The 12500-nt window shown below is 45.7% G+C and overlaps 1 protein-coding gene across 1 annotated transcript in view; it reads right to left on the minus strand.

Annotated features, from left to right (window-relative positions):
• mpped2a (metallophosphoesterase domain containing 2a) overlaps window positions 1–6666 on the minus strand; it is a 57135-nt gene extending 50469 nt beyond the window's left edge. Inside the window, exon 1 of the mRNA XM_080537782.1 lies at window positions 6460–6666. Coding sequence (XP_080393908.1) covers window positions 6460–6587 — 128 coding nt within the window. The 5' untranslated portion in view covers window positions 6588–6666. The remainder of the gene's footprint in view (window positions 1–6459) is intronic.
• Between the last annotated feature and the right edge of the window lie 5834 nt (window positions 6667–12500).

A 12500-nucleotide genomic window follows, 5' to 3' on the forward strand; every position in this document is an offset into this window, starting at 1 on the left:
AATGCCCCTTTCATTATGGCACAGCCCTTAATTGTGCTGCTGACAGGCCTCTGGCTATAGGGGGTGATGGCCACAGAAAGACACAGAGCCACCGTGCCAGCCAGGGAATTAGGGCTTTTTTTAAAGCCGACCAGAGTAGAGAGAGGCTGAGAGGAGACGCTGGCAGCGGGGGGAGGCAGGGGGACGCACGCATCTCCACATGGGCCTGGTACCCAGGGCAGAGGGAACCAGGGTCTCCATAGTGGGTTTGGTACACAGGGCAGACGGATCCAGGGTCTCCATAGTGGGTTTGGTACACAGGACAGAGGGAACCAGGGTCTCCATAGTGGGTTTGGTACACAGGGCAGAGGGAACCAGGGTCTCCATAGTGGGTTTGGTACACAGCGCAGAGGGAACCAGGGTCTCCACAGTGGGTTTGGTACACAGGGCAGAGGGAACCAGGGTCTCCATAGTGGGTTTGGTACACAGGGCAGAGGAAACCAGGATCTCCATAGTGGGTTTGGTACACAGGGCAGAGGGAACCAGGGTCTCCATAGTGGGTTTGGGAACCAGGTCGACCGGTGCACATACTCTCCTATACACTCGTACACACACAGACTAGCATGCAAACCGAAAGACACACACACAGCCACACACACACACACACACACACACACACACACACACACACACACACACACACACAGGTAAAAGAAATGTTTGTTTTTTCTAAATCGCCGAAAGGACATCATGGCGCCTTTTCATCAAATGGGAATACGCTGTGTGTCGAGTCGACGTGTATTTGCGCCAGTGTGGAGGAAAACGACCTCCACATTTCTGCAGCTTTGAACGTCAGAATAATAAAGCGGTGATTGCAGCGGTCGGTGGTGAACTCGCCACATGAAAGGCGCCAGGTGGTAGATTTCTCTCGTTGGCAGAGAGGGGAAGTGACATCATCGAGACGACGTGCACGCTCGGCTGTGGCGGCGTACAGGGGGGGGGGGGGGGGGGGGGGGGGCACATCTCGAGGACATCAAAAGGGCTTCGATCTCAAAACAACAGACCTGCTGAATGTCAACTGTCACTTAACCCCCGCCTCCCCCACCCCCCCTGGTGCTTCAGCGGCAGGCCCCGGGGTGGGAGAGGAACTTAATCAAGGGTTCTCCTGTTTCAAAAGCACTCCATCCATCCCGGCTCAGGAGAAGCGGCGGGGGCCGCGGGAACAAAGGATACAAAATGGGAACCGGCTCTTTGTTTTTTTCCCCGAGAAGCTTCTCCACAAAACTGCCTGGGATGTCGTCGGACAAGGGGTTGGAGAGGGGGATAAAGAGGAAGGGTTAGAGTGGTGGCGAGGGAGGAGAGAAGAGAGGAGAAAAGATGGAGAGAAGGAGAGGAGGAAAAACAGGGGTCGAGGTAAATGAGAGGAAAAAGATTGAGGGGGTGAGGGTCAATAGAGAGGTTAGAATGATAGAAGAGAGGAGTGGAGAGAGAGAGAGAGAGGCTAGGATAAAGGAGAGGAGAGAGAGAGAGGATAGGATAGAGGAGAGGAGTGGAGAGAGAGAGAGAGAGAGAGAGGATAGAGGATAGAGGAGAGAGAGAGAGAGAGGATAGACGAGAGAGAGAGGATAGAGGAGAGGAGTGGAGAGAGAGAGAGGATAGGATAGAGGAGAGGAGTGGAGAGAGAGAGAGGATAAGATAGAGGAGAGGAGTAGAGAGAGAGAGAGAGAGAGAGAGAGAGAGGATAGAGGAGAGAGAGAGAGGATAGGATAGAGGAGAGGAGTGGAGAGAGAGGAGGGAAAGGAGAGGGTTCGGCGAGCCTGACTGAATCTTGCAGGATTATTAGAATGTCTGGATGAGACGTGTTCTGTAGTGATTTGCATCTTCTGCATCTTCTATTTTGCTCAGAAAAAATGGAAGCATGTGAGTCAAACGAGCAGTAAAATACAATCATAAATAGAGAGATAGAAATACCCTCCGGAATCACCATCTCAAAGTCCCCTGTTTGTTGAAATATTTCTGACAACGTCAGTCAGGGCCTCTCTCCCCTTCACACACCCCCCTCCCCATTCATAACGGGGAAGCTACAACAGCAAGTCCCGTCACTCCAAGAAAAAAACTTCGAAAAGAAAATAACACGGAAAACAAAGAGATATTTTGAAATCCGTCATAAAACGCTTAAAAAATCATTGTGAGTGTGATGATTTTAAATGAGTGATTCTGTCACACGCAGACACGCACATGCACACACATGTGCACGCGAGCACACACGTACACACAACACCCACACGCACACGCAGTGTTGGGTTGACATCGTTAAATGAGTCACACGTTTACGAGCTTCTAAATTATTCAGAGAGTGGGAATAATGAACAAGGCATCTGGAGAGGAACGAGGGAAAGTCAAATCTGGAATTAGGGAAAAGAAAAGATGATGCAACCACATCAAATTAATGGCTGCGTGGCTGAACGGCGCGCAGAATGTTTTACACAATAAGTGGCTTCAAAGCAAAAGAGAACAAAATGAAATTTTGAACGCCACATGAACAATTCAGAATTCCCCAGACTCATCAGCAAACCAATCCCCCCTGAAACATACCGTAGTAAAGTCAATGTGTCTACCTTTGTGTTTAAACACAGAGAGAGCCCCCCCCGTGTAATACTTGCTGACACATATGCTGACAATTCACTCTCTCCGCTGAATATAATGAATTGCTGTGACTTATTCTGCTCATAAATGTCGTGTTGTCTTTTTAGAGCGCAGGTAAGAGGACTGGGGGAGGACTACTAGGATAAGGCGGCCTTAAAGACGTTTGAGTGTGTGTGTGTGTGTGTGTGTGTGTGTGTGTGTGTGTGTGTGTGTGTGTGTGTGGGGGTGTGTGGGTGTGTGATTGTGTGTGTGGTTGTGTGTGTGTGTGTGTGTGTGTGTGTGTGTGTGTGTGTGTGTGTGGGTGTGTGGGTGTGTGATTGTGTGTGTGGTTGTGTGTGTGATTGTGTGTGTGATTGTGTGTGTGGTTGTGTGTGTACGAGCAAATAAACGCCTGGATGACACAAAACCTCCAACTAAACAAGGACAAAACTGAGATAATTGTATTCGGTGCACCTGACAAAAGATCAAAAGTCAGTGCAAAACCTGATTCTCTCTCTCTTCAAACAAAAACAGACCAGACATCTTGGTGTAATTCTAGACTCCGATCTAAACTTCAACAGCCACATAAACTCCACATAAACTCCACATAAAGCCACATAAACTCATCCATGCATTTGTTTTGAGTAGACTTGATTATTGTAATGGTCTACTAACAGGCCTAGCCTATCTAAAGGAGCTGTTCGTAAATTGCAGCTCATCCAAAATGCAGCTGCTAGGGTCCTAACAAAAACAAAGACATTTGAACACATTACACCAATCCTGAGATCCCTGCACTGGCTACCAGTCTCTCAGAGAATTGAATTCAAAATCCTCCTAATTACATACAAATCACAAAATGGTCTTGGACCAAAATACATATCAGATCTCCTCCCACCCTATATTCCCGCAAGGTCACTAAGGTCATCTGAGACTAATCAGCTAATAATTCCAAGAGTAAAAACAAAACACGGTGCAGCAGCTTTCAGTCACGCTGCTGCATGCTCCTGGAACAAACTCCCTGAAGAAATCAAACAGGCCCAAACCCTTAAAATATTTTAATCTAAGCTAAAAACCTTCATGTTTTGCACCAGTTATGATTAAACACAAACACTTCTATCAATGTCTTTTTTCCATTAACTATTGTCTTATTAAATGTTTTATCTATTTACTTCTTATATTTGCTTTAATTCATTGCAATTTTTATTTTCTTACTATGCTCCTCTTGCTGTATTTTTAAATAATGTATGTAAAGCACTTTGAATTGCCCCTGTTGTATGAAATGTGCTATACAAATAAACGTTCCTTGCCTTGCCTTGCCTTGCCTTGCCTTGCCTTGCCTATGTGGTTGTGTGTGATTGTGTGTGTGTGTGGGTGTGTGTCTGTGTGGAAGAAAGAGAGCGAGAGAGAGCTTGGAGGAATGCCAAGGACCACCTCGGCCCATACACCTACACCCCCACAGTCCGGTGTCCCTTAGTCCCAGTTTGAACCCCCCACCCCATCCCGCCCCCCCTCTCCCCTCCTCCTGTCTGGGCCCTCCCCCGCACCCCCTCCTCTCCCTCATATCCCGCTCAAAATGCAACGCAATGTGATTACCGGGGCCCAACTCAAAGCACATGTCTGGAGCTGCTGAGCGTTCCGTTTCACGAGACGACTGGAGAGGAAGGCCAGAGAGAGAAAACACAGACGCGCAGGAAAACAAACCAAACACAACCAGCACTGGGCTGAGTGTCCCTGCGCAGAGAGGGGTCCCATGCTCCCTAGAATGTTCCCTGCTGACACCGGGGTCACGTTCCGAGGCATTAGCGAGCAATTGCCGCTGATGGGGGGGGTCGGTGTGTACACCCTGGGGTTTGTGTGTGCTTGTGTTGTGTGTGTGTGTGTGTGTGTGTGTGTGTGTGTGTGTGTGTGTGGTGTGAGTGTATGTGCATGTGTGTGTGTGCGTGTGCATGTGTTTGCTTGTGTGTGTGTGTGTGTGTATGTGTGTGTATGTGTGCGTGTGTGTGCTTGTGTGTGTATGTGTGTGTGTGTGTGTGTGCGTGTGTGTGCTTGTGTGTGTATGCGTTCCCAACAGGCTACCTTCCTGCCACATACTACAACAGACATGACTGTACTAAGAGTCACAGAAATCTAAATCCTCTTGTCAGAGGAGCCCATCAGTGGAGGGAAAACATTAGCACGGATAACGTTTCAAAAAGGCAACCTCCTCCCCGCCGCCACCACAACCCCCCCCCCCCCCCGCCGCCACCGCCCCGGGTTTTCTGGTTCAGGAGGAGCAGCGACTTTATTTATGTCTAAATACTCTGGGATGCAGAGCTAACCCCGAGCGAATCGGATCATTATCTCTCCAATCTAAACAAGCCTTACTTTCTCAGAACAGAGCACGTATTCTAGAACCACTCCAACATGGTGGGGGGAGGGGTTTACTGGGAGGTGTGTGTGCGTGTGCGTGTGTGTGTGTGTGTGTGTGTGTGTGTATGTGTGTGTGCGTGTGTGTGTGTGTGTGAGAGAGAGAGAGAGAGAGTCTACATGATACTGGGTTTGACAGTCTCATACACTCAGATAGAGAATGAATGGCTGACACACACAGAGAGCTCTGTTGAGACCAGGAAACAGACTAATGTATTTATCCAAACACATCTCCACTCTGAGGCCCCACAGCTAAAGCACATCCTGGTCCAGCCAAGGGCTATACCTTTCAAAAGAGACGAAAGAAAATCCAGAAATGGGCACAGTATAGTCTTGAAAAAATACTTCTTGGAACAAATACAAATTAATTATTTTATAACTTCAAAACGTAAGCATTCATGTTTCAGTGGTTGATTTAAATAACTGCCATATCACTTATTTTTCAACATTTCTCCAGGATTTCTATGAATAGCTGTCAGTTGAATTAGTACCCTCCAACAGCAGGACCAGAACACATTATGGCCATAAAAGTGGAATATTAATTCTATGGGTATCAGTAAACTCCTGAGAGTCTCTGGGTTCTGGAATCTCTTTCCATAAACCAGTCTCCTTCTCACCTAATCGGAATACTTCAAACACTAAAAAGGCCTCCTTTTCTGTTACCTGTCATCCTCCTGTTGCAGTGAAACATACCGCTGTTCAACCAACCCAACTGTGTTGGATCAGCGAGTCCCAGCGAGGAGACGGGGAAGGACACAGTCTAAAGGGATCGGGAGTGAAGCCACTGATTTACGGCGGGCATGTCAGACCTTGTCAGCCGTGGAGCTGGATATATATAGTCTAATGCATCTTGACTTGAAACCCATTTCCATATTGTAGGTTTAAGACGAGGCCTGAGATGAACCACAAGACTAGGAATTCACGTCGTCAGCACGGCGGAGTTGAGGAACACAGGGCTGGACAAAGTGCCTTCTCCTTCTCCATCTCCAGTACTATTCCTGGGTTGAACACATTAGTCTGCTGCGTAGTCTCTTATCCGGGCAGTAATTAAAAACGGTCTGGTTGGTCGAAGCTCTTTGGTCCGTTGATGAAAAGCAGGGCTTTACCGCGCCAGACAAGAGTAATGTTAAATAACTGGGTCAATAAATAAATAAAGAGCACCGACCGACTACGTGGCACGACTCAGGAGAAGAGAGCCTCTTCTGGGGTATGTGTATGTGTGTTGTGTGTTGTGTGTGTGTGTGTGTGTGTGTGTGTGTGTGTGTGTGTTGCGTGTGTGTGTGTGTGTGTGTTGCGTGTGTGTGTGTGTGTGTGTGTGTGTGTGTGTGTGTATGTGTGTGTGTGTGTGTGTGTGTGTGTGTGTGCGTGTGTGTGCGTGTGTGTGCTGTGTGTGTGGTGTGTGTGTGTGTGTGTGTGTGTGTGTGTGTGTGTGTGCGTGTGTGTACTCACATGTGGACGTGTGGAGGTTGAAAGCGGCTCTGGTTGATGTTGTAGTGGGTGAAGGCCTGTGTTGGGTTGGAGCTGTACTCGTCCACCGCGATGGTCACTTTGCCCTGAGAGGCGATTCCATGAGCCATCCTTCCGCCGTTCTGACATCAGACACCGTTCACCAGGATCCAAGACCGGACTGGGCAGCAGTCATCCTCCAGAAGCTCTGCTCAGATCCTGTGACTGCCTCACACACACGACTGGGGCAGCAACAACACTGGACCAGAACCACACAGCAATCTGGACCAAAGCAAGGAGGAGAGACAGAGCGCAGTTACAACAAATGTGTTCAACAAAAGAGAAGTTTCCGAGTTTTCAACAGACTGGAGAACATATTCGGCAAAAACGAGGAAACGAAAAGTCAGTCCAGCTCTCTGAGTAGGAACCTATTTATTGTGAGCGCAGCAAATAGGTGATAGATAGTTCAGGGACATACAATTGAAAGGAAAAATCATTGATTATAAAAACTCAAGACCTGACACACCAAAAGGATTGTAATAGTCTTCACCGTGGTAAATAACACACTGAAATATGGCAACAAAATATAAATAACACATAATATTATCTGAAAATCTGTTAAAGTAATATTATTGATGCCACTTTATTTGATGGTACTTTTAATCATGTTCTTTAGTATGTATAATACTGTTGCAATGGGTACCTGTAACGGCTGGTACTTAGTGGTACTTCCAAGAATTCAACACTTCCAAGAACCAAATACTGGTGCTGGCGCTAAGAATCTCAAAGAAACCAACGAGAAGCCTAATCCATAGGTTGTAATTGAGTCATAAAACCGTTTATACCATTCTGTCATTTAGAAGTAAACATTTTTCATTTCTGTACTGTTTTATGAATTCAGCATCTTATATTATGCGGCTCCAGAATTATTTCATTTCTATGATTTGAATTGTAAATTATGAATGGCCACTATAATAGTATTATTAAATGTATTTGAAAATATATTTTCAATTAGTCTGAAAGCTGAATTAAGCTAATTTAATTCCAATAACTATAATAATAGTATATTATTATTATAGTATATTATTATTTCAATATGATTAAAACCTTGTATTAATGTAATTCCTTAAACAAGAATAACTACTGCAAACAATTGGTTATACTCTATGTAAAATCCTGAAGCAAAAAAACTGTTTAAACCGAGTTATGAATACTTTCAAACACGAGACAAAAACTAAATATTGCACTGAAACAAGCAATTAAGATGTACAAACAATGTAAACATGTTAAATGCACAGTCCATTCAAATGCGTGCTAAACGATTATACACATGGTTTGGACGATTCCAGTAGACTAACATTGAATAATGCAACAGGCCGAGTGTCGAGGTGAACATAGAAGTATAGTCTAATGTTATCAAATGTATTGCATGCACAAGCATCACTGTCTGTTTACTAATAAAACAATTCTGCATTGAACAAAACGTAGATTTTCTAATTCAAATCCTATTCAGGTTCGTGTCAAAAGTAAATGAGCTTTAGAATCAGCTGTTCACAGGCCTATCAATGGAAATATTTCTTGATGCATAGGACAACAGTATTCGGAACACTATTCTCATAACACCACACGCTTAGAACAGCAATCGAAAAGTTAACTTTTTCCAAACCAGCCTGTTATAGACATCTTAAACACCCTGAAAATGTAATTAAATGCATGATAGATTACTGGCGTAATCACTCAAACAGCGTCAAGGAAGCGGCTCCAAAAGTGACCGTTGGAGTGTGTTTGTGAAAGCCCTCTGGAGCGCCTGCTTACCGGGGCTTCTGTTGTGTCGCGCTTGTCTGGAGCATGTCGCCCTGTCCCCTCCCTGAGTGACTACCAGCCTCCTCTGTGGGCTGGACATCACCTGCTGCTGCCTTATATACCAGACCTCCTGCAGGCTCCTGTCACTACAGGGCAAGGACCGAGGACCCGCAATTACAACATCCATCAATTGAAGAAAAAAAACAACAACAAAAAAAACAGGGCTCGGTGTTCAAATTAGGATTATTTTTTTTGTTTAACAAAGGCTGGTTATAATTTATCAACACGGCAATTGGACATGGTTATATTGTGTTCTTGGTCACATCACCGGCTGATGATGAAATGTAAACCAACTCAATTGTAGCAAAGAAATGATTTCTCAGCTCTCTACCAGTGACATGGAGCCAGAAGTGCTTGCCCCCTAACTGCCCGCTGGGATTCCATCCTCTGTGTTTAACACATAGGCCTCAGATACTGTATATCACAGCCAGAAAATGATTATAAAATAATTAGTAAAACTAAAAATGTGTGGACAGCAGTGCACTTTTAAAAGGACATTCGTGAACTTTGCCCGCGCTCTTAACAGCACTCCCATTGAAACAGAGAAAAAACTGCACACAAATCAGGAGCAGCATGGTTGATACAGCAGACGTGAGTGTAGTGTGCAATACTGATGGCTTATAGCCACCTTGGTATAGCTAGCTGCAATAGCTACAGTAGCTTAGCTTGCTAAAAAAAAAACTGCCCATGCATTATAAATGCACGCTTTAGCTTCGCATAATGCTTTCGCACTATTAAAAGGCTACTCTTTATTTCAATGCACAACACAAACGTTCGCAACTTTGTGAATGCATTATTTGAAAGTAATAAATGCTGTCTGACAAACAGATTAGTTATGTCGGGGTAGATGAGAACAAATTGACCCTTATGATACCACGCATTACGAGATGTGCGCGCCGCCGCTTGCCATAACATTGCTGTTTTCAATAATGCACAAAAGGTCTGTGGAAGCCTTCTGAACTCTGCGTTCTGGCTCCTTGTATAGCGGCAAGAGGGTAGCCGGTGTCAGCGAACCACTACACCAACCTCTTGCTCTTTGCTCGTAAATGACAAGGCACCTCTAACCTACGGCTTTGTGTCATGTAAAAAAAAAAAAAAAAAAAATCCTTCCATGCCTGCGATTTTCAAAGCTAAAGCGAGAGGTGAATATCTACCTTCGTTCTGGTCGATACGCGTCCCGGGGTCGCCCTCTACGCTGTCAAAAGAGACGCGGATCCATGCAGGAGAATGCAGATTTGGTGGCCGGCGGAGGTTGCAGTCTGGGCGGGCAGGGCAGAACCTTCGACCCTGAGGGACCTCGGCTGGCTCTTGTGGAAACGAGACAGAGGCGGAGAAGGGGGGAGAGAGGGAGAGAGAGCAGCCTCGATCTGACAGAGGGGGAGCCGGAGTGCGGTGTAGTGAGATGGGACTGCCACTGGGGTCAGAGAGCAGGGAGAGCAGAGCACAGCCCCCCGTGCGCGGGCACAGGCGCACACACACAGGCACGGTGCGCGCACGCGCCGTTCCCGACACCCGTGTTGTACTCAGTGTGTGTGTGCAGTGTCTGCCCCCTCAACGCGCACTATCCATCTCCTTTACAGAGCCACACTACATGGCAGAAACATCACACTTCCACGTGCTGGCGTCTTTCTTTTTCTTTCCCCCCTTTTTCCCCTCCGTCCTTCTTCTCTTTTGGCACGGATTTCATGTTTGGTGGGAGTGTTTGGTGTTTACTGCGGTTCACATTCGCACTGGCAACTGCATAGGCGCGACGGGGATAGAGAGAGAAAAAATGTGAGCGTGCTATCGATTTCATTCACTGAAACCATGATCCAGAATTCAATACTGTGGTTGCCACTCCGTGAACTCTGCAAATGTCACCTCATTTGTCCAGCAGTGTCTGTGTTGCAGCGTATAGTCTACAAGCTAAATTGAATATTTGTTCAAAATTCACTTATGCACTCATATTTGATTACGAAGACAGTGCATGGCATAGCCTACTGTACATCTATGATGAACATGAAATTACATGTAGGCTTAGGCTTATTGATTTGTCACGTTTACCATGACAGGTAAGCAAATCAATCCGTACTTGATGCTCTCCTGGAGGGTCACAATGTGGTTATCCAAAGCAATGTTTATTTCCACCAACCCGTTGATAAACCCTTCAGCTTCACAGTGGAACCCTGATCGGTGTCACTGACCTGTAAATACACAAGTGGTTTAATTATTTGAAACAGATGAAGTTGACAACTATTTGCAACAGATGAACTCGACTGCTTTAGCAGAGAAAAAAAAATCAATGATAATTTGAACACAAGTCCTCGGGACATGCTTATTTTCTCCTTACTACAGACTACGGTTGAAAACACAGGTCAGACACAGGGTAAGGGCTAATTGGATACAAATGAAGCTCCAAGAAAAACACAACACGGCTATGAGTGATTTGTTAGCGCTAGAAGGCTATATCAGGCTAATGTTGGAGAATACCATGGTAGTAAATATAATATTATTAATATATAATTTAAAAATATATATTAAAATTATAGTAAATAGTAGTATAGGTACACCAATAAGAGTGGAACGATCTCATCCCATAACAGAGATTAGAAAGGAAAGGGGTAGAATACAGTATGCAGCTCTAAGTGTGTGTTCCTCAACAGAGCTCCAACTAAAGGCCAAGTCTTAACAGGCCTCAGAAACTGTAGTGTTACCACTGGAGCCTCTCTAACCTGCCCTGCGGCTAGACCAAATCTATTATTCTGGGATCTAAACTGTCATCTATGCCCACACTGAGTGTGTACTTGTCTAGTGAACCTACACAACAGGAGGTGGATAAGGTTCAGTTACTGGGTGTAATAATAGATAGTGGATTGTCAAGGGTAGGACACGTTGATGTGACTGTTAGGAAAATGGCCAACGGCATCTCTATGGCCAGAATATGCCTTGCGTATGTTCCAGCATACATTCTGGGGCAAGTCATTAAATCTTTCATTTTAAGCCACCTGGACTAATGCTCACCTGCATGGTCGTCTGCATTAAACACTGTACTGAGGAAACTGCACATTGCCCAGATCAGAGAGGCTAGACTAGAGAGGCACTAGAGACGCAGTCTTACACTGCCCCATAAGAACGAACACAGACAGCATGCATCGTAAACTCTTATGGTTGTTATGGTACCTGTAGAGAATAGGCTTGCCTTAAGCACAGTCGCATTCTTCAGCAGCAGTATTTATTCCATTTTTACACAGTCAAAGGATCAAATGTAATAACTTTCACAGTGGTTTCACTAGAATAACAGGTGATAACAGGTGATGGCCAAACCGTTTCTTTCTGAATGTACATCATTAGAGGTGAACATGTGAGGAACATAATGCAACAAAAATGTGATGAATATGATGTAATGGATTTGGACCCCAGGAAGAGCTAATGCCATCAAAGAGAGTATGATCATTACAGAGAGTACTAACAAAATGTGTTCATGTTCTAGAGGGGGCATCTCGGCAAGGGGTCACAGCCATTAAAGGTGACCCTGGAGCAATTAGGGGGTTCAGTGCCTTGCTCAGGGACACTTCAACACATGGCCAGCCAGGGATTCGAACCGCTGCGAGCTGCCGACTTGGCGATCATTTAGAGGCCGGCTCTACCTCTACCGGATGAGCCGCAGCCGCCACTAAACCCTATCGTCCCAATGACCGACCCCAACCCTAACTATGACCCAAAGCCCCATCAGAGCGTCACTGGACCAGGGACATGGGTGTGTCAGGGTTATGACCAGCAGGATACCATACACCGCACCCCTGGAATAAGGGCCTCTGTCTATGTGAACCAATCCAAAACCCATACTACACCCACTATACTCAATGTCCTCATTTACTCTCTGTTGCAGATCTGAAAGCACTTGATAGTGTTGGTAATAATAATGGCAGCCAGAACCTGATACCAGTGTCTAGAGGTGAAGCTGTTATCATGTTTACACTCCCTGAGGAGAAATCACAGACTCAAGTAGAGGTAGGCGGTTCTGGGATAGAGCCAGAGAGATGATCTCTCACACTTCTCTGGGAGCCCAGCCCATGCAGCCCAGCCCAGTCCAACACCTGTCACCATATCATTCATACTGCACACATCATCACCGTGGACAACCCGCTGGAGACAGAACAATTTCATCGTTCCTATTGCAATTCAACGGCAATTAAAATCCA

Source organism: Nansenia antarctica (genome assembly GCF_963989245.1).
Source record: "Nansenia antarctica genome assembly, chromosome: 1".
Taxonomy (NCBI): Eukaryota; Metazoa; Chordata; class Actinopteri; order Argentiniformes; family Microstomatidae; genus Nansenia; species Nansenia antarctica.